The sequence below is a fragment of the Mauremys mutica genome, chromosome 12 (genome assembly GCF_020497125.1).
Source record: "Mauremys mutica isolate MM-2020 ecotype Southern chromosome 12, ASM2049712v1, whole genome shotgun sequence".
Taxonomy (NCBI): domain Eukaryota; kingdom Metazoa; phylum Chordata; order Testudines; family Geoemydidae; genus Mauremys; species Mauremys mutica.
The window spans coordinates 4,484,424-4,508,696 of record NC_059083.1 but is presented as its reverse complement, the minus strand read 5'-3'; the positions used below and the strand labels follow the sequence as shown (position 1 = coordinate 4,508,696).

At 51.9% G+C, this 24,273-nt stretch overlaps 1 protein-coding gene across 1 annotated transcript; it reads left to right on the top strand.

Annotated features, from left to right (window-relative positions):
• Positions 1 to 1,705: 1,705 nt before the first annotated feature.
• On the top strand, positions 1,706 to 19,384 carry LOC123345575 (zinc finger protein RFP-like). The gene is made up of 7 exons (XM_044982554.1): positions 1,706 to 2,521; positions 6,534 to 6,629; positions 8,405 to 8,635; positions 10,280 to 10,302; positions 14,005 to 14,120; positions 15,537 to 15,569; positions 17,693 to 19,384. Exons 1-7 carry the CDS (start codon positions 2,105 to 2,107, stop codon positions 18,214 to 18,216), a joined length of 1,440 nt encoding a protein of 479 aa, XP_044838489.1. The 5' UTR covers positions 1,706 to 2,104; the 3' UTR covers positions 18,217 to 19,384.
• Positions 19,385 to 24,273: the final 4,889 nt, after the last annotated feature.

Genomic DNA, 24,273 nt, shown 5'->3' with positions numbered 1-24,273 from the left:
CGCTGGGATCTGTGAGGCTGGTCTCTGGGTGGGGACGCTGGGATCTGTGGGGGAGGTCTCTGGGCGAGGTGGCGCCGGGCGTAGGGATCTGTGGGGGAGGTCTCTGGGTGGGGGCGCTGGGATCTGTGGGGGAGGTCTCTGGGTGGGGACGCTGGGATCTGTGGGGGAGGTCTCTGGGCGAGGTGGCGCCGGGCGTAGGGATCTGTGGGGGAGGTCTCTGGGTGGGGGCGCTGGGATCTGTGGGGGAGGTCTCTGGGTGGGGTCACTGGGATCTGCGGGGAGGTCTCTGGGTGGGGACGCTGGGATCTGTGGGGGAGGTCTCTGGGTGAGGGCGCTGGGATCTGTGGGGGAGGTCTCTGGGTGAGGGGGCGCCGGGATCTGTGGGGGAGGTCTCTGGGTGAGGGGGCACTGGGATCTGTGGGGGAGGTCTCTGGGTGGGGACGCTGGGATCTGTGAGGCTGGTCTCTGGGTGGGGGCGCTGGGATCTGTGGGGGAGGTCTCTGGGTGGGGACGCTGGGATCTGTGAGGCTGGTCTCTTGGTGGGGACGCTGGGATCTGTGGGGGAGGTCTCTGGGCGAGGTGGCGCCGGGCGTAGGGATCTGCGGGGGAGGTCTCTGGGTGGGGGCGCTGGGATCTGTGGGGGAGGTCTCTGGGTGGGGACGCTGGGATCTGTGGGGAGGTCTCTGGGTGGGGACGCTGGGATCTGTGGGGGAGGTCTCTGGGTGGGGACGCTGGGATCTGTGAGGGAGGTCTCTGGGTGAGGGGGCGCTGGGATCTGTGGGGGAGGTCTCTGGGTGGGGGCGCTGGGATCTGTGGGGGAGGTCTCTGGGTGGGGACGCTGGGATCTGTGGGAGAGGTCTCTGGGTGAGGGGGCGCTGGCATAAGGGCAGGGCACTGGGTGGGGGCGCTGGGATCTGTGAGGCTAGTCTCTGGGTGGGGGCGCTGGGATCTGTGGGGAGGTCTCTGGGTGGGGACGCTGGGATCTGTGAGGGAGGTCTCTGGGTGGGGGTGCTGGGATCTGTGGGGAGGTCTCTGGGTGAGGGGGCGCTGGGATCTGTGGGGGAGGTCTCTGGGTGGGGGTGCTGGGATCTGTGGGGGAGGTCTCTGGGTGAGGGGGCGCTGGCATAAGGGCAGGGCACTGGGTGGGGGCGCTGGGATCTGTGAGGCTGGTCTCTGGGTGGGGGCGCTGGGATCTGTGAGGGAGGTCTCTGGGTGGGGACGCTGGGATCTGTGGGGGAGGTCTCTGGGTGAGGGGGCGCTGGCATAAGGGCAGGGCACTGGGTGGGGGCGCTGGGATCTGTGAGGCTGGTCTCTGGGTGGGGGCGCTGGGATCTGTGGGGAGGTCTCTGGGTGGGGGCGCTGGGATCTGTGGGGAGGTCTCTGGGTGGGGACGCTGGGATCTGTGAGGGAGGTCTCTGGGTGGGGGCGCTGGGATCTGTGGGGAGGTCTCTGGGTGAGGGGGCGCTGGGATCTGTGAGGCTGGTCTCTGGTTGAGGGCGCTGGGATCTGTGGGGGAGGTCTCTGGGTGAGGGGGCGCTGGCATAAGGGCAGGGCACTGGGTGGGGGCGCTGGGATCTGTGAGGCTGGTCTCTGGGTGGGGGCGCTGGGATCTGTGGGGAGGTCTCTGGGTGGGGACGCTGGGATCTGTGGGGGAGGTCTCTGGATCGGGACGCTGGGATCTGTGGGGGAGGTCTCTGGGCGAGGGAGCGCTGGCATAAGGGCAGGGCACTGGGCAGGGGGGCAGTGTGGAACGGACACGCTGGCAGTGCAGGGCTGGGCGGGCCAGTGTGCGTCTAGCAGTTGTGGGTTTGTGCCCTTGTGCTGGGCTGAGTGGGGCCGTTCCCGCTGCGCCTCATTGCCCCCAACCGGCCCCTCGCTCTGCCGACCGCCCCCATCATGTGCCCTATTTCCCCAGTGGGGGCCCACAAATATGTTTGGTGCCGTGCCCACAAAAAGTTAATCTGGCCCTGTTCCAGCCTCCCAAGAGTAACATGAGACAACGAATGCACAGGAAACGCCTGCTTCATGTGCAAAGTTCCGAATCAGCCCATTTCTGAGAACAGGGAAATGAAACTAAATTCCTCTTTTCTCTGCAGAAGCAGCCATGGCTGCTGCGACTCCAGCACAACTGCTCCTCGCTGAACTGACTTGTTCAGTGTGTCTAGATTATTTTAAAGATCCAGTGTCTCTAGCTTGTGGGCACCATTTCTGCCAGGCCTGCATCACTCAGTGCTGGGAAGGATTGAGTACAGACTTCCACTGTCCTGAGTGCAGAGAAACCTTCTCCCGGAGAAACCTCAAACCAAACAGACAGCTGAGGAATATTGTAGAAGCTTCCAGAAAACTTACACTGGAGTTAACAAAAGAACCAGAAGTTGAGACAGTGTGTGAAAAACACCAGAGGGCTTTAGATGTCTTCTGCCAAAAGGATCAAACACTCATTTGTGTGGTTTGCCATCTGTCCCAAGATCACAAAGGACACCCTGCGGTTCTCATAGAGGAGGCTGCTGAGGATTACAAGGTAAGAAATCACGGGACGGTGTAAAAGCTGGAACAGCCAGGAACTGCATTTTAATAAAATAATTTTTGGCAAAAACCAGCAGATACAGTTAGACACCCTTACAATCAATACTTTAGCAATGAGAACAGACATAACACACTGTTTAAAAAAAAACGAGGCGTCCTTATGGCACCTTAGAGACTAACAAATTTATTTGGGCATAAGCTTTCGTGGGCTAAAACCCACTTCATCTGATGCATGCAGTGGAAAAGCTAAAACCCACTTCATCTGATGCATGCAGTGGAAAATACAGTAGGAAGATATATATACACAGAGAACATGAAAAACTGGGTGTTGCCATACCAGCTCTAACAGACTAATCAGTTAGGGTGGGCTATTATCACCAGGAGGGAAAAAAAAACTGTTGTAGTGATAATCAGGATGGCCCATTTCCAACAGTTGACAAGATGGTGTGAGCCACTTCAGAACTCACTGTTCAGGCTCCTCCTTGGTTTGAAAATGGTTCTGGGCTGGAATGGGTTAATGACACTCAGCTGTTAATCAGCTCTCATGACTACAGTAACGTTCCCATTATTGTCTGACTGTTTCCACTGAGTTGTTTTTATTAAAATGCCATTCCAGTGCATGCGGTGTAAACATGATCTCACATGCACTGTGTGTGAGGTCCTGCTCTGCGAAGGACACCATTTTGTTCTACATCGGGGCTGGAGAGAATCGTCCCGTGTGTCGGACCCAGCCTGCAGGGGCCAGTCAGACAATGCACAGGCGGTCAGGCATGCAATGCAGGCTTGCATTATAGATGGCACCCACACTGTGTGTGTATCATTTTGGTCCCTTGTGCCACCTCAGAAAAAATAAAGCTATTTTTTGCCTGTAACTGGCACTTGAAGGTGGGTTCAGAAAAGGATTTCCGTGGGATGGCGTTCAGGGCCGTCCCTAGGCATACGCGGCACACGTGGCTGTGTAGGGCACCGGAAAATTTGGGGCACCATTTCCCCTCGCTGGCCACAGCTGGCTCCTCTCTTCTCCGGACCCTCCCTTGTGCTGGGCCGTTGGGCTTCTCCCCAACCCCAACCCTGCCCCCTTCCTCACTCGTTCCTCAGCCGGCTCAGCTCTGCCGCCCCAGCCCCGGGGAGCCCACCGCTGCCTGCAGCGGAGTCCCTCCCTGCACCCTGCCTGGCTGCGCCGCTCCGTCTCTGGCGGGGGCCGGACCAGGGCCAGGACAGGAGAAGTGTCGCGCGCGCACACACACACACACACACAGAGTCTCTCACACACAGACTGATTCTCACACCCACATACACTCGGCCTCTCACGAGTCACAGTTCCCCAACACAGATTGTCTCTCACACACAGTCTCACACTCCCCAACACACACACACACACACACACACACAGAGGTTCTTTCTCTCACACACATACTCACACACACACTGTCATGCGCACACACACGTATTATTGTTGTTGTTGTTACTGCTTGGTACTTCCTGTCACAATGCCCGTGGGGAGCCAGGAGTGGCGAGGGGCTGCAGGAGGGCCGTGGGCTCTGGCAAGATGCAGCCCCCATGTGACAGCGTGAAGCCTGTCTTGAGCCACTGCCGGTGTGTGTCAGCAATGGGGGGGGGAGGTTCTGGGGGTCCGGGCACGGGGGTGGTGGCTGTGCCCCCTCGACACACTGGGGTCAGCAGCGCTGGCTGGGGACCGCCATCAGTGGAGCAGAGGGGCAACCGTTTAATAATGCTGCGCAGGGCCCCGTAAATCCTAAGGACGGTCCTGATAGCATTGTTCTCAGTGAGTTGTGTTATGCGTATCCAGGACCATAGCAACAAAGAACGTGGCCCCCTCCGAACATATGTGGCCCCCTCCGAACATATGTCCGGGGCCCCTGACAATGCAGAAACTGGAATGCGGTATTTATTTTATTGCCACTTTTAGGGGCCACCTTCCTTGCGGGGCCCCCTCCGGTCGGAGGGTACAGAGGGCGTTCGCTACGCCTCTGTGCGTATCATTCTGGTCCCATGAGCCACTTCAGAACTGTGTGTTCTGGGTCCTTTTGGGGGTTAAAAAAGAGGTTCTGGGCCTGATCAGGTTAATAGCGATGTTCGATTAGTCTGTTCTCGTTACTAAAATGTTGTTCTTAAGTGTCTGCCACAGTATCTGCTCTTTTTGGCAACAGTTTTATTTATCAAAATGCCATTCCTGTGTCTCTTCGGAACCATGTGTCCTGTGCAGCTTTAGTAATAAAGCTAATTGTTACCCAGAATGCCCCATCAAAGATAAATTACCTGGGTTTCTCATTAGCATTATGTATTCTCATCTCTATGTACAATATGTAATAATTTCCTACACCTGTGCAACTTCAGAACCGATTGTTCCAGGTCCCTATTAGCGTACAAAAACTGGCTCTGGGCTGGAAGAGGTTAATGACAGTCAGCTGTTAATCCGTTCTCAGTGGTACAATATTGTCCATAAGGCAATGTGCTCTGGTTACACATCTCATCCTCTGAGCCACTTCGGAACCATGTGCCCCAGGTCCTTCGTGGTGTTTAAAAACTGGCTCTGGGCTGGAACGGGTTAATAACAGCGTGCTAGGAATCAGTTCTCAATGGTAAAATATTGTCCTCAAGGTCTTTTGGGGTTTAAAATATGGTTTTGAGCCAAAATGAGTTAATGAGAATGTTACTCCTGGGGGAATTCTGCACCAAAACATTTAAAATTCTGTGCACAATATTTTAAAATTCTGCAAATTTTATTTGTCAAAATAACACAATACAATCACACCAGTTTTAATTATTTTCGTAATTTATTTCAAAATACCTGTCAGCAAGTCTGTCTGTAACAATACAGACACACACACAATTTTTTCCCCGGGGTAGAGAGTTAAAGAAACCCCGACAACAACCCAGTTCCTGCTTCTCTGCCTCCTCCGACCCCAGAGCCGAGCTGAGGAGCCCTCCCCGGCCCACACACTCACAGCCCGTCTCCCCCCGAGCCCAGGGACCCAGAAGGAGAAACAGCCTCATGCTGGGTCCCGGCTTGCGCGGCGTTTCCTGCTCACTGCTGCCCCCTTCCTGCCCTCAGGCCAGGCTGGGAACTGCAGCAGCTGCTGGGGACACTCCCGTTCCCTCCCCCTGGGATTGTCTCTGTTTGAGATCTGGGCTCTGCCAAGTCCAGCAGCCCCTAGTGGCGGCCAACGTCTCGGCAGCCCATTTCGGGGGGGGGGGGGATTTTCGGTGCCCAACATTAATTTCTGCAAAACCCTGCATTGCGCAGCGGCGCTGAATTCCCCCCGGAGCACCATGTGTTATGAGTCTGTTCTCATCACCAAAATACTGTTCTTAACTGTCTGTAAAAGCACCTGCTGGTTTTTGCAACAATTTTATTGACTAAAATGTTGGTCTGGGCCTTTCTGGCTCGTTCCAGCTTTTACACCATCCCTATATTTCTAGACATGCACCCTGCAGTGCTGCCTCCCGCTAGGCATCCAGGCGCCGATTTCCCACCTAAGCCCTAGAGCGATTCACGGTCTGGAGGAAGACAGGCGTTCGGCTGCCTAGGTAGAGCGTGAGGCCCAACTTGGGAGGTGGCCTCTGAACAGACCTGCCAGATCAGGCCCCACAAGCTGGTACACACAGAGGCAGCCTCCCTCCTGACTTTTAGCCCAGGGGTTAGGGTGCCCACCTGGGAAGTAGGAAGCACTGGGTCAAGTCCCTCCTCCACCTGATGAGGAGAAGAGATTGGTACAGGGATCTGCCATTTCTCAGGGGAGTGCCCTACCCATGGCCTGTGGTGATGTGGGGCTCCCTCCCTCCCCACTGTAGAAGCTATTGCACTGGGGATAAAGAGTCATTTGGGCCAGAGAGAGAGAGGCCACAAGCGTGAGACTGACTGTATAGTCATGTGGTTAGAGCACCCACCATTTTATTATGTATTTGATATTCTTGCAAATATAAAGAAATGGGGGGAAATCCTCCAAAAACAACCAAAACTAAACCAGTTTTTCTTTAATTAGAAACAAATTCGGAGCCGTTTGGAGAGTTTGAAGAAAGAGAGCGAAAAGATTCTGTCATTTAAATTGAGTGGGGAAAATAAAAGCCATGAACTGCTGGTAGGTGCCGTTATTACTCAGATGCAGATGTGCACAGGGACATTATCAATACACGGCTTAACTGAGTGTCATCAGAGGAATAGTGAGTAACACGTTCTCATCCTGAAAGATGATCACTTCTTTCTTCTCATTGTAAAGAAAAACTGTTCTGCTTTAATTGAGAGTCAGCAGGAAAATGCTGCATTAAAGAAAGTGACAATATTTGGATGATTAAAACTCTGATAATTCGAGTGTAATTTGTTTACTTAACTGTAGTTTCTCCTTTAGTCTTTCAACTAAAGCTGGTTGAAAAGTTTCAACCAAAAAAATGCTTCCTGTAGATAAAAGGGGTTTAATAGAAAACAACTTTTTTCATAGGAAAAAGTCACTTGCAACAAACGTTTCAATTTTTTTGATAGGAAATTTCAAAATGAAACAAACATTTTTGTGTCATTTCAAACTGAAATTTTCATTTTGCTTTTAAAAAGCTGAAATTTTTTAAAATGTTCATTTTTTTAAACTCTTTCTTTCTCTTTTAGCCCTTTTTTCGACTGAGCGCACTAAAATGAATAATTTCCCATTCTTTCCCCTTAGTTTTTCCTTTTCCTTTTTGCCACTTTTTCAAAACTGGGAGCTCTTTTGAAGAGGTACAGAGAGGAAATCCTAAAAAGAAAAATGGGGGGACATGAACATTATTTCGTTCCATTTTGGGAAAAGGGAGAAAGAAAAATGTGACATTTTTCAAAAGTTATTTCAACATATTTTTCAAACAAATCAAAAGAAGTTCCATTTTGAAAACTGAGAAATGGAAACAATTTTGAAATTTCAATTATTTTTGCAAATCCCTCCTCCCCACCCCCAAGTTTTTGGCCAGCTGCACTTTCAACAGAGAGAACTGCAGCTGGCCAATCAGTGCAGCTGCTCTGGGAATCTCCTGCCCCAGAGGAGGAGGTTCACTTAGTGCCTAAGACAAAGCACAAGGACGTCATTGGAAAGACTCCGGGTCAGTTCAGTGAGCTTTGGAACAGGCCCGGAATGGTATCGCTGCTAGACATTGCCATGGAGAAGATCTGGGTCCAGATCTGGTCTGATTTCCTGGCTCCTAGGGTATCCGGGGCCAGAGAGTGCTCCAGAAACACCATGAATTGGTGGGCTTCTGTCCAGTTCACATGCACTCAGTCCTAAGGAATCTGCAAACTCCGATTTACATGTGCAAAAAGGGGCCTTCCCAGCAAACCAATTTGTGCTCAAGGTCCCTGTGTGGCTTAAAATCCAAGATTTATGGTGGGTCAAATGTTATGTATCCAAATCTGTTTTCAGAACTCATGAGAGCAAATGATGGAGCTGAAATTGTAGTACTTTTTTTTAAATGCCCTTTATGTCTCTCTATATTTTGTAGACGGCTTGTGTTCCCCAGATCAAGTCTAGTGGGTTCTACTGTTTCCTCTACTAAAATAATCCTTGCCAGTCCAGTTCTGAATCCCACACCTGCTGTGCTTCCTGTTACTGGAAGGATCTGGTTTTCTAGAAACCACAGATCACAGATTATCAAATCATGCAAGAAAAATTCATATTCTAAACACCAGTTAGGACTCTTGAAAATCTATTGGAAAATCTTCTGTCTACTGAGCATAGACTATGTTTTCCATAAAATATCAGAAGTTAAATTCCATGGTGTTGCAATGACATGCTGCCACGTGCATAAAATATCCCGTAGGTTTATAAAATGTCCCATGACTCACTCCGTAGTCTTGTCCTTGACCTGTGATTTTCCTGTTCGTATCTCGTCATTTCAGAAACAGCTACAAACTGAGAAGCAAAAGATTGTGGCTGAATTTCAGCAACTGCGCCAGTTTTTGGAGGAACAAGAGCGACTCCTGCTGGCCAAGTTGGAAGAGCTGAAGAAAGAAATTGAAAAAAGGAGGGATGAATATGTTGCCAAACTATCTGAGGAACTATCCTCTTTCAGTTTCCTAATCAGTGAGATGGAGCAGAAGTGCCAGCAGACAGCGAGGGAATTCCTGCAGGTGAGACGGTATTAGAAACACTCCAGAACCTTTCTCAGGGCAAGAAAGTCTCCTAACCCTTCACTTTTGGAGTGTAGGAGTGAATGGTCAGAACATACAGTATTGCTACAATATACATTATTTTTCCTTAAGGGCTTGATAAAATGCCCAGTAAAGTCAATGGAAATATACTTCTTGAGTACAACGAGCATTGGATCGAGCCCTAAATGAAAAGAAATTCATCTTTTGAATTCTAGTAGGAGAAGACTCCTCCAAAAATCACAGACTCCAAACTCTGTTCTTCCTGTCTCATAATGCAGGAACAAAGGGAAATTCAATAAAATTAGAAGGTGACAAATTCAAAACCGATGCAATGAACAATTATTCACACATCACATAATTAGACTATGGAGCTGATTGCCACCGGATGTTGCTGAGACCAAGCATTTAGCAAAACTCAAAAGTGATCAGATATTTATATGGATAACAAGAATACACAGAGTGACATTAAACCTCATGCTTCATTGCTTCAGCCAGTCGCTAACTGTTAGAGAGAAGGATGAGAATGTGGGAGACAGATTATCTGACACCTTCCTCTGAAGTATCTGGCACTGTCCACCTTTGGAGACTGAATACTGATTAGATGGACGTCCTGTCTGAGCCAGTCTGGCATTTCCTGTCTTCCAAACGCTAACGCCAAAAGATTAAAGATGGAACCATTGTTTAATTATGGAAATAGCTACGATTGAAGCTACGATTCCATTTAAAGCCTGATTTTGCCACTTTTCCTACATATCACAAAAAGGGAAAATATTGGCCTAAAAATTGATACATGGGGTCTGAGGCTGTGATGATTTTCTCTGCCTGAACTGAAGTTAAACAGGGAAGCTGTTCATTACTTATGGCAGCCTGAACGTGTAAGTAGTCGTTAGAATTCCAAAAGCCTTCTAATGATTTTATTTTTCAAAAAATGCCTCTAACTAGCAGAAAGAAAAAAAAAGGTGAGAAATAAAACGTAGCATCCTGGACTTCTCTAGCTGATATTTATAGTCAGATTATCTGTTGTGACCAGTATCTGCTGTGGGCAGGAGTCTTCACTCCTCAGGTTTCCTGCATTGATCCTGGAGTGTAGGATAGTGATTGGCCCTGTGTTACTCTGTACCCCACACCCACTGTTCTCACGCAGCCCCACCTTCCTGTGGATGTCAAGAAGCCCACAGGACAGGACTTCAGAGTGTTTGTGGGCGAGTGGGGAGAGAGTTTACACCATGGGGGCAGCACAGCATGGGGGCATCCCTCCCTCTGGACCCACTGGAGTCTGCAGGAGGGGATCTTCCCCACACCTGTGAGTGTTAGGAAGATCCTTGTTCCGCACATCACAAGACTGAGCCCTCTGGTTCCATGTGCCAGCAGGTTATCCAAATGTCACTACACAAAGAGCCTGTGTACCTCCTAGTACAAACTTCCTAGGCCCAGGTCCTGCAGTCAGAGCACTTCTCCGAAAGAGCAAATGCTGCACATGGAATGTTTTTGTTTGCGTTAATAAATAACCAATAATTTATCTTTGAACCTCGAACTATGAAGACCAAGTGAGTCCCCTCCAGAGCAGGAGGGATCCTTAGTGTGAGAGCTGGGACTGAATTTCCTTTTCTCTCTCCCCTCTAGGACATCAAAGGCACCTTGAGCAGGTAGGTGGCTCCTTCTCACTCTCCCTTTCACTTCCCAGGGCAGGGAAGGGATTTTGGACATGAGACTTGGCTCCCCACGGCCCAGCAGTGCAGAGTGTGGGGCTGGTTCCCAATCTCCCTCCGTTACATCTCATCTCGGGGCTGTTGTCATTGTGACCAGACTCCAGAATAGAGCAGCCTGAGAAAAGAGTGATTGACCCACAGACAGGGGTGTTATTTGTAGTGTGGCTGGTGGAACGGAGACCTCGGGATCGGGGATGGAGAATGAGTCTCTCATTTCTAGGTCATAGACTCCAAACCCCACCCAGGTTGGTAGGGATGGAAAGTCAGGGCCATCTGATGACTATTCAATGGGCTGTTTATTAATTGTTTCTAATTATGCAGTGAGCTCTAGCCGTGTGCTGGGCGTGGCAGGAGATACGATGGAAGAGACGTTCCCTGCTCTGAGGAGTTTATAACGTGCTGTTATCAGTGGTGCTATGGCAGTGCCTGGAGGCTCAAGGCAAACCAGGGCCCAACGTGCCGGGTGCTGCACAGACACAGACAGAGACAGTCCCTGCCCCAGGGAGGTTACAGTCTAAACAGACACAAGAGACACAGGGCGGAGGGAGGAAGGATTAAAATCAATTGAAGGGAACATTCAATGGAGACAAAGTGCTGCACGTTGGGAGGAAAAATCAAACCTACAACTAGGAAATGGGGAGTCACTGGGGCGGCAGCAGGACTGCGGGAAAAGCTCTGGGGGTTGCAGTGGGTCACACAGTGAAGGAGGCGGCAGGGTGATGCTCTTGTGAAAAAGGCAGATGTCACTGTGGGATGCTGTCCCAAGTGCTGTATTCACCGCAGGTGCTGCCCCCTCCTGGCTGCTCTGGGGATTAGCTCTTCCAGGGCCAACCCCTCCCCTGGCGTCTCCCCCGTTGTCTCTCTCTCACTCTGCAGCCTCCTCTCTCCCCCCAGGAGCTGCAGCTTCGTCTGCGTGACTCAGCCCCCAGCCAGGTCACTGAATGGTTCCCCTGCTGGGGGGCAGAGTCTCGCTGGCCTCACTGCCCAGGCAATGCCGCTCCAGCCGGGGCTGGGTGGGGAGCTCGAGCCGCCCACTGCTCCAGGGCCCAGCCCAGGGACCCTGCCACATGCAGGCACCGTCTGCTCCCTCCCTGGGCTGCTCCCCACTCCCCTCCCACAGGCCTTCGTCTCCCCCCTGCTCTCTGACGGGGGTTAGACCAGGTGACCCTGGCAGCCCCCTCTGGCCCTGTGAGTCTAACACTCCCTCCCCCAGGCCCGGCTCCCAGCAGCCTGTTCTCTGCCTGGGTCCCTCCTGCCCTGTCGAGTGCACAGGGGGGCTGCAGACTCCTCACTGCAGCCATTTCTGCTGCCACCTTCCTGGCTTTGCACGAGCCCAGCCCCCACCTGCTCAGCTGAGCTTCATCGTCCAACCAGGGGTCACTGCTCTGGCCTGAACCCCCCGTGTGTGGCGTGTCTCCCCAATCTCCTCGTTCTCTGCTTCCTTCACCCTTTCCGGGGGCTGATGTGGGGTGAGCACCCAGCACAGGTGTGTTAACAGGAGTGTCAGTGTCAGACACAGGAGGACGTTGTTCCCCCCTTCTTGCCACGGGGAGGCCTCAGCTGGAATCCTGTGTCCAGTTCTGGGCACCGCCCTGTGAGAAGGATGTGGAGAAATTGGAGAGAGTTCAGAGCAGAGCAACAGAAGTGACCCGAGGTTTAGACTGGACGAGCTGTGAGGAAGGTTGCAATAAATGGGTGTGTTCAGGCTAGAGAAGAGGAGACTGAGGCAGGGCCTGATAACAGTCTCCAGATCTGCCTGAGGCTGCTCTGCAGAGAGCGGTGACCAGTTGTTCTTCACGTCCCCTGAGGGCAGAACAAGGAGGAATCGGTTTAATTGGCCACAAGGGAGATTTACATCAGTGCGACGGGGTCTCGGGGTGCAGCCTGGCCTGTGGCACTGCTGAGCCCCCCAGATCCCCAGCCTGGGCTGCCTCTCGCCCCGCGATGCTGATGTCGAGCTACAGGCCTGACAGGCCCTGCGCTGACACAGACACCTGCGGGCAGGGACCCGCCCGGCCGTGTTACATGGCTCATCCCCCAGCCATTGACGAACCAGCAATAGAAGGCGCCAGCCAGTTCCCCCCAGCTACAGCCCTGCCCCCCAGAACTGCACCGACTCCCACTGCTCCCGGCTCCCTGGGCAGTGCAGGTTCATTCAGGCGTTTGCCGTCCCCAGTGCGGGGGGGACACACACTGGCCTTTGTAAGCTGAGAACCCCGGAGCTAGTGGACTGACCATCGTATGTATCCAAAGAGCTAAATAAGAACATAAATTATCTTTGAAATGGGATAGTGGGTCTCACGCCAGGTCCTGGTACGATGGGCATCTACAACACCCCAAGGATTGTCCCTAATTATCTCCCTTCAGTGGGGTATGGGATACGTCAGGGGATCCTGCTTCCCACACTCACAATATCAGCGGGGAGCCGTGTTAGTCTGGATCTGTAAAAGCAGCAGAGAGTCCTGTGGCACCTTGTAGACTAACACACGTATTGGAGCAGGACGAAGTGGGGATTCGCCCACGAAAGCTCATGCTCCAATACGTCTGTTAGTCTATCAGGTGCCCCAGGACTTTTTGCTACACTCACAATACAAGACCGAGGGGACGTTCAGTGCAGCTGAAAGGCAATGTAAAGCTGGGGGAGGGGGGGAGCGGTGGAAGCTGATCTGTGGGGCTGCTGCTGGGTGCTGAGCACCCACTATTTTTGTTCCATGGGTGCTCCAGCCCCAGAGCCCCCACAGAGTTGGTGCTGACGTGTGTCAGGTCCTTAAACTTCACCCAGTTATTCCTGTGTTCAGCCCAGTAACTTGTATTTGACTAAATCCTGACGTGTGTTGACTAAAGCACCTTCCAGAAAGCCAGTCAGTCCTGATTTACCGACATCAACAGACAGTAACACCTGAGGCTGCCTAGAAGTGGGGGGGGTCAGCGGTGCCCAAACCGTGGCCCCACCCCTGCACCGCCTCTTCCCTGAGACCCCGCCCCCTGCTCGCTCCTCTCCGCCCCCTCCCCCATCACTCACCTTTCAGGCAGGTACCAAGGCAGAGAGCAGAGCTCGCTCACTTTTAGAAGTGATGGGGCCACGGCCCCCGTGTTCTGGGGCCTCTGTCCAGAAATGGAGAATCCACCACTTCCTGGGCAGTTTCTGCCAATGGTTAATGCACCCGCACTGCTAACAATGTCTGTCTGATTCCCATGGGCATTTCTCTGCCTTCAGCTTCCAGCCATTGGTCCTTGTGCTGCCTTTGTTTGCTAAACTGAGGAGCCCTTTAGTGCCAAGTCTGTTCTGCCCATGACGGTGTTTGTACCCCACACTCAAGTGCCAGGGAGCTCTCAGGACAAGGCATTTTCACCAGCCCTCATATCAGATTTGTGGGTCTTCTCTGCACCGGCTCCACTTTTTCAATGTCCATTTTAAACTGGGGACACCAGAACTGGATGCAGATTTCCAGTATCGGCCTCACCAAAACGAAGGGGAAATTTGTAGGGTCCAAGTTGGTATTGGACCTATTCCTGGGGCAACAGACAATTTATTGCCAGCGTCTGCTGAGCTACAGCCATTCACTAGAATAAAATACATGTTAGTAAAACACAAATATGAACGAACTCCACACTGAGTAACATTGGGTTATTCTTCAGATGCGAGAGGGAGAAGTTTCAGAACCCAGTGGCCTTTTCTTCTGAACTGAAGGGGAGAATCAGGGAATCGTCTCAAAGAAACGCATCTCTGGAGACCATAGTGAAGAAATTCACAGGTAATAACCAGTCACCTGGGGGATTTTCTCACCTATGTTACGCTGATAACTGACAGAGCTGGGGAAATCTCTTCGGGACAATGATTGTGGATGGAGATAGTCAGCTAATCATTTGGAAGCTATGAATTCCCTACCCAGCTCTCAGTACGGCCCACACACACTGGGGTAGGGGGCTGCATTCGGACCCCCTGGGGGTTTCCTTTCCTAGCAGCTGTGAACATTAACCTGAGCTTGAGCTTCCTGCTGAATTCACTGTTTCTGGAGTATGTTTGTTTGGATTGTTTGGCTGCAAGGCCTCCGGTGTCACCACAGCCCCTCTCTTGCTTCAGAGCAGGGCTGGGGAACCTTTTTTCTATCACAGGCCATTGACCCACATTAAAAATCAGTCACTGACCACTCACCTGCAGGGGGACAGAGAGGGGGTGTGGAGGCTCGGGGCTTCCCCCTGCAGCAGGCCGAGCTGGCGTTTGCGGCTCCAGCCGTGCAGGGATTGCAGAGGCAGTGGCGCTGGAAGAAATTTTACAGTGGGGGAGCTGAAAGCCAGTGGCCCCCAAACATTTTACCTGACACCCCAATTACCCCTGTCTGTGCCCCTTCTCCCCAGAGCGGGGGCCAAGACTGGGCCGTGGCCCCGGGAGGGGGGACAGGATGGGGTAAGGGGGCTGAGGCTGGGACCACACCTGGGGACTGGGGCAGAGTCCTGGGTGCGGGGCCAGCAAATGGGAACCCCCCGTGTTCCTAGTTCCTGCAGCTCTTCGCAGAGGTAGGTTCCCCACCCCTGCTTTAGAGATTCTCCACCTTTTACCCTCCTGAGCTGGAGAGAATGAGACCCCCAAAGGATGAGCCAGATTTACTGAGTACTAATGATTGAATGCTAATCAGTGACACAGTGTCTGTGTGTTGGTCTGGCTGTGAATGACGTGTTGGTTTCAGAGGGTTTCTCTACACAGCAATTAAACACCTGTGACTGGCCCCTGTCCGCTGACTCTGGCTCAGGAGATTCGGGCTCGGGCTGGAGCCTGGCTCTGCGACCCTCTCCCGTCACAGGGTCCCAGAGCCCAGGCCTCTGCCCAAGCCCCAGCATCTACCCCACAATGAAACAGCCCCAGTGCCCCAGCCCTGCGAGCCCACGTCAGCTGTCATGGGCCAGCCACAGGTGTGTAATTGCTGGTAAAACATCTCTGGGTCTGTCATGTAACCTTAGGTTATGTCCTTAGTTTTTAATGTTTGGGGTTATTTTATAGTGAGGTGTGGAATGGTTTGTACTGGTCTAAATTGCACTTAACCTCCTTCACTAGAACTTCATAAAGTTCATTTTCTTTTCATTTTGCTTTTGTGTTAGAACATTAACAATGTGAATATATCGCTAAACACCACAACCTGACATTTCGTCTTTTTCACCATTTCTTCCTCTAGACTCACTGTCGTTTAGACTGTGGTTCTGCAAAGGTAAATTTCTCCTATCAAAGGGGGAGTGAAAACTTTCCTGTGAATTATGGGGGCTCATTGGCAGCACCATAGTTCAGGTTTTGTTTCAATTTTGCATTTGACAGGAGCTGAGCAACATATTCCTGGTGGCTGCCCAGATCTTTCCTAAAAACAGAAAAGTCGATTCTTTTCTCTGTTTGAATTTAGAATTCGTAACTAGTGGTTGGGTTACCCAGGTGGGCTGGGGGATGGGCAAGGGGGCGAGCAGTGGATCTCCGCAGAGATCTAAGAGTTTTAAAATGAGCCTTTTGGCAAATCAGAGAGGAACATCTCACCTCATTCTCAGAACTCTTTATGCGCATAGATCACATCCCCTGGCCATATTACTATTATTAGCAAATGCACAAGTGATACAGTGAGGAATGGGAAAATTCAACGTACAAAAATAGACATTTCTGTTTTATCTCTACTTTATAGGTCAAAAGAAAAAATGTTAAAATGTCAGAAGGGGTTAGGTAGACATCACCTGTTTGCAGACAGGCCAACTCTCATGAATGAAGCATGAGAGATGCGATTTCTCAGTAAAATTAAGCCTCACTCATGATCTCACCATAGAGCCGTGGCTGAAAAAAAAATCCCGACATCTGAGAGCTCTAAAAATGAGGCTGAATTTTACTCAGAAATCCTGTCAGCTGCCCTGGGCACGGCTGGGGCTCCCGGGGTCCCCACCCCAGTGCAGCTGCTCCCCTGCCAGCCTGGGAAGTGGGAGAGGGGCCCCCACTGTATCCCCCAGGCCTAGGCAGGGTGAAGAGCCCTAGGAGGAGCAGAGGTGGGGCTGGGAGGCTTTATTATGGCCTGGGGTCTGCAGGGGGCCTGACGTGAGCAGGGGGGCTGATGGGCTGGGGGCTGTATTGCTGGTGGGTTCTGAGCAGAGAGGGTGAGTGCTGGGAGGGTGAACTGAGGGCGGTGGGGGAGGGGTGCTGAACTGATGGGGGGTGATGATGGGGGCTGGGTGACTGAATTGAGGGGGGTTGGATGGGGACAGAGCTGATGGGGGCTGGGGGACAGGATTAATTGCTGGGCAGGAGATGGGCAGATGTGGGGTGAGAGCTCCTGCAGCAGGAGCCAGAATCACCTTCTCCAGGACATGCGGGAGAGTGGGCAGCACTGACTGTCACATGCGCAACCCTTGGGAGGGGCCAGGGGGGTTCAAACACCAAGAGACTGAGCTAAAACCCACAACAGAATCCTTTAAAATGTCCTGATTGTTGGGCCCTGTGATCTGCTGGGAGCCTCCTGTGCTGCCAGGGTCTCTGATCACGTCTGTGGGGAGAGGTGGGGGCAGGTGGGGAAAGGTTCCAGGGCCTGACTGTCAGGCCCGTTCGTGCTGCTCTGTCAGAGCAAAGGGGCCTTGATGTGCCTGGAAACAGGTCCCAGAAAATAGCTCCGGTGCCAGGGAGCCCCCCCCCCCCCCGTCCGTGTGAAGTTGGCACAGGGGCTCCACAGCAACTCTGCCCCCAGCCGTTATTGTAGCAGTGGGTTGGGGCCATGCTGGGGGCCAGGGCTGGCCCTAGGGGGGTGTGGGGTCCGGGTCGGAAGTGACGGATTCGTCTCTTCTGGGACCGACCGCGCCAGCCAGTCACACCAGCCCCCGGGGCCCCCCAAAGCGCAGGGCCCGGCGCGGTCGCCCCGATTCACCCTCCCCAGGGGACGGCTCTGCTGGGGGCACAGACAGGAGGCATCACACTCTGGCTGCTCTCTGCTTCGCAGCCCTGAGGCCCCTGGAGCGAGGGGCCAGGCAGACTGAAGGAAGGACAAAGGTGGCTTAAACCAGCTCCCTCTGACCCCCCTCGTCTCCCCCCCAGCACCAGGATGGAATCACTGAGACTCAGACTCTGGGTCTGGGGCCTGGCTCAGCCGAGCTGATCCTTTCGCTCTGTCCCTGAACTGGCTCTGTCAGGGTGTGAATCCCCCCGGCCCATGGCTGAGATCTCAGCGCTGCTCCCCGTGCAGAGCTGGGTAAATCCGGGAGCGGGGAGGTTGCCTGGTTCACTCCCCAGCTGGGGCAGGTTCTGTCACTGACACGATCAGACCCTGCCCCAGGGCTGAGCTCTGCCCCTCACGCTCTGATTCTCTCTCTGCAGCGAACGTGACTCTGGATCCAGACACGGCCCATCCCGAGCTCATCCTGTCTGCGGATCGGAGAAGTGTGAGATGGGAATACACATGGCAGAACCTGCCCAATAACCCTGAGAGATTTGACACTGAGCCCTGTGTGCTGGGCTGTGAGGGATTCACCTCAGGCCGACACTACTGGGAGGTGAAGGTGGAGATGGGGAGGGGAGTCTGTGATGTGGGGGTGGCCAGAGACTCTGTGAGCAGGAAGGGAGGGATCAGCCCTAACCCTGAGCAGGGGATCTGGGCTGTGTGGTGCAGTGAGGATCAGTGCTGGGCTCACACGTCCCCTGGGCAGAGCATCCCCTTGTCCCTGAGCTCAGTGCCCCGCAGGATCCGAGTGTATCTGGACTATGAAGGGGGGCGGGTGTCGTTTTTCGATGCTGGTACCGGGGACCCGATCGTCACTTTCCCGCCGGCCTCTTTCGCCGGGGAGAGAATACGCCCGATCTTCTGGGTTAGTGCTGGTGCGCGGCTCACGCTGTGTCCCTGAGGTGCCCTGTCCTCTAGCCCCCACCCCTGATCTCTCTGACCTGGAGGACTCAGCCACCGCCCCCACCCACACGCCCACGGGGCTGAAGTGGGGTGATGCTCTACCCGTAGCTCTATGGCTGTGGAGGTCTGTTTGTGGCGCTCTAGGATCAGTCTCTGTGCTCCTGGGAGGCCAACTCAGGGTGTGGGGGGGTCCCACCAAGGAAGGAGGGAGCCCCACTGTGGGAGAGACCCAGCCGGGGGCCAGGGAGAGACCCCTCAACTGGGGGAGGGGACAGCGGTGGGGAGAGCCTGGCTGAAGGGGCTGGGGGAGGGGAGAGCAGGGGGGAGCCTGGCGGGAGAGGGGGCTGGAGGGGACAGGCCAGAGGGCAAACCAGGCGCCAGGCGGCAGAGGTTCCCAGGAGACCAGGGGCAGGTGTCGTAGGGGAAGCAGAGCTGGGCAGGGAGGACCCAGCTGCACAGACAACGTCCTGCCCCTTGGCTTGGGGCGCACAGAGGCTGGGGACCCGTCGGGCCCCCCAGGATTCCCCCAATCAGAGCCCAGGACTGGAGCCCTCTGCTCCCCTTCAGCGGCTCTTCCAGCTGCGTTAGCAGGACACTGGGTGGCGGGTTCGGAGTGACGAGCTCCCAAGCGCCCTGGGGGCCAGCGTTTGAGATCTGCGGTTCCTGCCACAGAGGCAAGGGAGGGATTGGACACTGGTCTGTGGGCCAGTTATTTCAAAGGGGTTTAGCTGTGACCTCTCCTGTCAGAACAAACAGCTCAATACCCTGTGTAATCCCGACACTCAACCGAGGAATCGCCCCTTTTCCAGCAAATGAAACAATTAAGATGTTGAAGTGATTGTTCCCTTAGACAGTGTTTATTGAAAAGCTAATATTGGCAGATTGTGTTATAAAGTTTCGTTGTTGGGCTAACTCTTTTCAGCTGCAGTACAAATGTCATTTTCTTTATGATTAAGCTACTGTTGTACGAGTCAGTGTTTTCTGAGGTCTCCAAGGCAGGTGCTGCTCCTTAGAGCTAGGAGAAAAATATTTTCTCTGCCAAATTCATTTTAAAAATTAAAAATTTGAAGGAAAATTTAAAAATTGTGTTTTGTGGGACAATTTTTGTGGAATTTTTCCTTAGTTGAAAAAAAATAAACCAAACTTAACAAAACATTTCAGTTCTTTGGTTGTTATATTCCCGACGCCCTCACTTTTCTCTCTGCCTTTTAAATTAAATTAAACAATTTGTCATTTAGTTTAATAAAAAAACTGAAAAATTTCAAAGGAATGAAAAATTTCCCACCACATTTTTCATTTCCCTTGAAAAGCCAGTTTTCAGTTAAACAAATCTAACCTGTGCTACTGCTTCTGAAGGCTGAAGCGTGGGATCCCTATTTTGCCTCAGGTCTTTACCAAAAGGCTTAATTGTGACCAGGTGCTTCATATTAACAACAAGGGGAAAGGATCTCAGACCAAAATAGGGAAAGAACCGATTAAAGATATTTAGATAAGTTAAATACATCTAAGTTTGTGGGTCCTGAAGCCTTTTCACCGTAGCAACCAGCTGAAGCAATCTTGGAACCATTAGCAAGTATCTCCAAGAACGTATGGAGGACTGGTTAGGTCCCAGAGCTCTGGAGAGAGGCGCTATGTTTGCCTGTCTGAAAAAAGGAAGATCAAGGGAATTTGAGACCAGCCAGCCTAATTTCAATACCCAGAAAGATACTGGAACAAATTATTCTTCTTCGAGTAGCGTCCCTGGGGTGCGCCACTGTAGGTGTATGTGCACCCCTGCGCCTCTAATTGGAGATTTTTGGTAGCAGTGTCCATTGAGCCAGCGCATGTGCCCTCCCTCCCTCCTGGTCTATCCTGAGGCTATTTAGCACTGCAGAGGTGAACCCCCTCACTTCCATCTGCATAAGTAGTGTTTGGTTTGTTACTGCTGTTCTCCTTAAAAGTAGTTAGGCGAATGTTTCTTTATTTTATTTTATTCCTTTTGGGGGGGGAGAGAGTAAGGAAAAGAAATTCAGTTTCCTGCCTTGTCTGGGGCATCCCCCCCCAAGACATCTAGTAGACTCATAATTTTTTTCGGTTAAAAAAAAAAAGTAAAGAAGCCGTTCTTCTGCATTCCTCCCTGCTAGAAGATGACAACCCCCTGCCCAGGGGCATGCCTGGCTCTCTCTGCTCCAAGCGGTGGAGAGTATATGTATAAAATGTGCAGATGACACCAAGTTGGGAGGGGTGACAAGCACTTTGAAGGACAGGATAGGAATTCAAAACAACCTTTACAAATTGGAGAATTGGTCTGAAATCAACAAGATGAAATTCAATAAAGACATGTGCAAAGCATTATATTTAGGAAGGAAAAACCAAATGCACAAACACAAACTGAGGAATAACTGGCTACGCGGCAGTACTTCAGAAAAGGATCCGGGGGGTTATAGTGGATCACAAATGGAGTATGAGTCAACACTGTGATGCTGTTGCGAAAAAGGCAAATTTAATTCTTGGATGTACCAATAGAAGTGTTGGGTGTACGATACAGGAGGTGGAATCTCCTTCCTTAGAGGTTTTTAAGGCCCAGCTTGACAAAGCCCTGGCTGGGATGATTTAGTTGGGATGGAGCCTGCTTTGAGCAGGGGGTTGGACTAGATACCTCCTGAGGTCCCTTCCAACCCTGATATTCTATGGTTCTATGATTCTAAGATAATTATTCCCAACTCTATATGGCCCTGGTGAGGTCTCATCTAGAGTTCTGTATCCAATTCTGGGCACCACACTTTAAGAAAGATGTGAACAAATTGAAGAGCGTCCAGACAAGAGCAGAGCACATGATGAGAGACTTAGCCAACAAGACCTATAGGGAAAGCTGGAAAGAACTGGGCTTGTTTAGTCTAGAGAAGAGAAGGCTGAATGGGGACGTGATGGTCTGCAAATATGCAAAAGGCAGCTACAAAGAGGACAGTGATCAATTGTTCCCCATGTCCAGCAAGGGTAGGACAAGAAGTAATGGGCTCAGTTTACAGAAAATGAGATTGAGGTTAGACATTAGGAAAATCTTTCTAACTCTAAGGATAGCGAAGCGTCAAACTGGTTACCTAGGGAGGTTGTGGAATCCCAGTTATTGGACGATTTTAAGAACAGGCGGGACAAACACCTGTCAGGGATGGTCAAGGTTTACATGGTCCTGTCTCAGTGCAGGGGGGAAGACTAGAGGACCTCTCAAGGTCCCTTCCAGCCCCACATCTCTATGATCCTCCAGTCACACCTCAAGCAAGACTAACTGAGGCCTATATCAATTTAGTTGAAATAGATCCCTTACCAAATTAAGTTACAATGATATAAAACACCTGGACCAAGTCCTGTATTTGATGTAAGCCACGTGTAAACCAATGTAAGTGTGCACAGATGGGTTTGCACTTTACTAGTATCGACACGGCCTTACCACTACGGTACTCACGGGCAACGAATTCACCGGAAGGACCATTAGTAGATGAGATAAAAGCAAATGTTGTCCATGTTCTCTGAGAATGAGTTATTTACAACCTGATCTAACTTGCCTAGTCAGCCTAAAATAAAAGTGCAGGGCAATGTGTGTGAATATTATCTAAATAGCTTATTGGAATCCTGACATGGAACGATCCCACACCAAATTAAGTTACATTTCTGGCAAGGGAAAGATGATAACATTTATAATCAGGGAACTGGCTCTCCCTCTGAGACTTCTTGAGACTCCTAGACTTCAAAGCCAGAAGGGACCATCATGAACATCTAGTCTGACCCCCTGCACATTGCAAACCACAGAACCTCACCCACCTGCTTCTGGCTGAGTTCCAGAAGTCCTCAAATCATGGTTTAAAGACTTGGAGTTACAGAGAATCCACCATTTACACTAGTTTAAATTTGCAAATGACCAGCGCCTTGGGTGACCAGATGTCCAGATTTGATAGGGACAGTCCCAATTTTGGGGCTTTTTCTTATATAAGCACCTATTACCCCCCACCCTCATCCCGATTGTTTACGCTTGCTGTCTGGTCACCTACCAGCGCCCCATGCTGCAGAGGAAGGCAAAAAATCCAAGGGTCTCTGCCAATCTGTGACTGGGAAATAAAATACCTTCCCAACCGCTAATATGGTGATCAGTTAGACCCTGACGATGTGGAAAGACCCACCAGCCAGACGCCTGGGAAGGAATTCACTGTAGTAGCTCAGCGTCCTTCCCATCCAGTGTCACACCACCAGCTGGACTTGTCATGGGAATATGGAACAAGAGTGAGACTTATTGGGCTAAAAAAATTCTGACCAAAAATTAGCCCCATGCAAAACCATTTCAGTCCACATTAAATAGACTAAAAATTGGCTAACTGATAGATCTCAAAAGGTAATGATAAGTAGGGAATTGTCATCCAATGGAGGTGTTTCTCATGCAGTCCTGCAGGGATCTGTTCTCAGCCCAATGTAATTCAATAACGTTATCAATGATTAGGAAGAAAATATAAATCATTACTGGTAAAATTAGCAGGTGACTCAAAAATTGGGACAGGCCAGTTGTACAGATGGATCAGGACGGCTTGGTAGGTTGGGCTCATCTGAACAACGTGTTTAAAGACAGCCCCATGCAATGTCATACTTAATGGGACAAAGAATGCAGGCCACACTTACAGGATGAGAGACTGAAAACTGGAAAGGAGGTACTCTGAAAAACAGGATGTAGGGGTCCATAGTGGAAATCGGCTGAACATGAGCTCCCAAGGTAGTGCTGTAGCTAAGAGAGCTAACACGTTCCTTGGATGCATGCTACAAGCATGGGAATTGAGAGGAGGAGGAATGAGGTGGTATACAAAGGGGCTACGAGAGGTGTTTTCTGTGTGTATGCCACTCATGGTGTTCTTGCGCCCTCTAGCACCAGACATCAGAACTTTCTGAGAAACTGTCCTCTCCTTTGCGCAAGGTGTTTCCTCTCCCAGAGCCAGGAGTAGAACTTGGGACTCCTGGCTCCCAGCACTGCCCCCCACCACCTGTAACCCCACTCCTTCCCATACTTGGGGATAGAACCCAGGAGTCCTGGCTCCCATCTGCCCTGCTCTAACCCCTAGATGCCACTCCCCTCCCCGAGCTGGGGAGAGAACCCAGGAGTCCTGGCTCCCAAACACTAGACCATGTTCCAGTATTAAACCCCTGGGTTCCCCCCATCCCCTGTATGAGTCTCAGAGGAACTCCTATCCCTAAAGGAGAATCCACCCCCTCCCATCTGCCCAGCCTCCACCCAACCAGCTCCCCTGGGCCAGCTGAGAAGGGTCCAGGTCCCTGATCCCAGCTCCCAGGCTGCACTGGGGTGAATAATGAGCCCAGGGACAGCACAGGGTGACCAGCAGATTCATGTTTATTGTTAGGTTTTTAACTCTCCATGGAGGGGGTGGAGCCAGCAGGGAAGGGGAGGAGCCAGCAGGGAAGGGGAGGAGCTACTTGAACTTGATGGACTTGACCCTGAAGTCTCCCTCCACCGAGAGGAATTCGATGGCCTCCAGCCCCAGCCTGTTGGGGAACTTGAGCTGCTGCTCCCCCGGCAGCGCCACTGTCAGCTCCTGGGCGTCGAAGGAGATGCAGATCTGGGGGAGGGGCCAGAGACACCTGCCCCCTAAGGGATTAAATACCATCCCCCACCCCAGCCAGACACCCTCCTCAAGTCCACCCAGGACTGACGACACCCCGCCAAAGAGATACAGACTCATCTGCTAGAGGGTGGCTATGCCCTCACATATCTCACGGGAACAGTCCCTGACCAGTCCACCCGAGCACCCACCTGCCCGCGGGGAGGCCGTGCCCCATACACAGATGTCGGGCTACCCCAGACCTTAATGCTGTCCTGCTTCAAGATGGAGGCCGCAGCTGGTGATCTATTCACCTCTCCCAAAGATGGTGGCTCCAGCTCGGCCCGTGGTGCATGACAAGCTGAATGAGCCCCCACACGGTGAACTATGGGCCGAACCCCCTCCCCGAACCCCCACCCCACCCCACAATGGGGGAGGGCAGTGACTTCTGTCACCTCCATGAAGAACTCCAGGCTCCTTCT

Bases quoted from the DNA above. Each gene is read 5' to 3' on its own strand.
- LOC123345575 (XM_044982554.1), top strand. From the start codon at position 2,105: ATGGCTGCTGCGACTCCAGCACAACTGCTCCTCGCTGAACTGACTTGT. The intron at 6,630-8,404 runs GTAGGTGCCGTT...TCGTCATTTCAG, and splicing joins ATAAAAGCCATGAACTGCTG to AAACAGCTACAAACTGAGAA. The intron at 15,570-17,692 runs GTAAATTTCTCC...CTCTCTCTGCAG, and splicing joins TAGACTGTGGTTCTGCAAAG to CGAACGTGACTCTGGATCCA.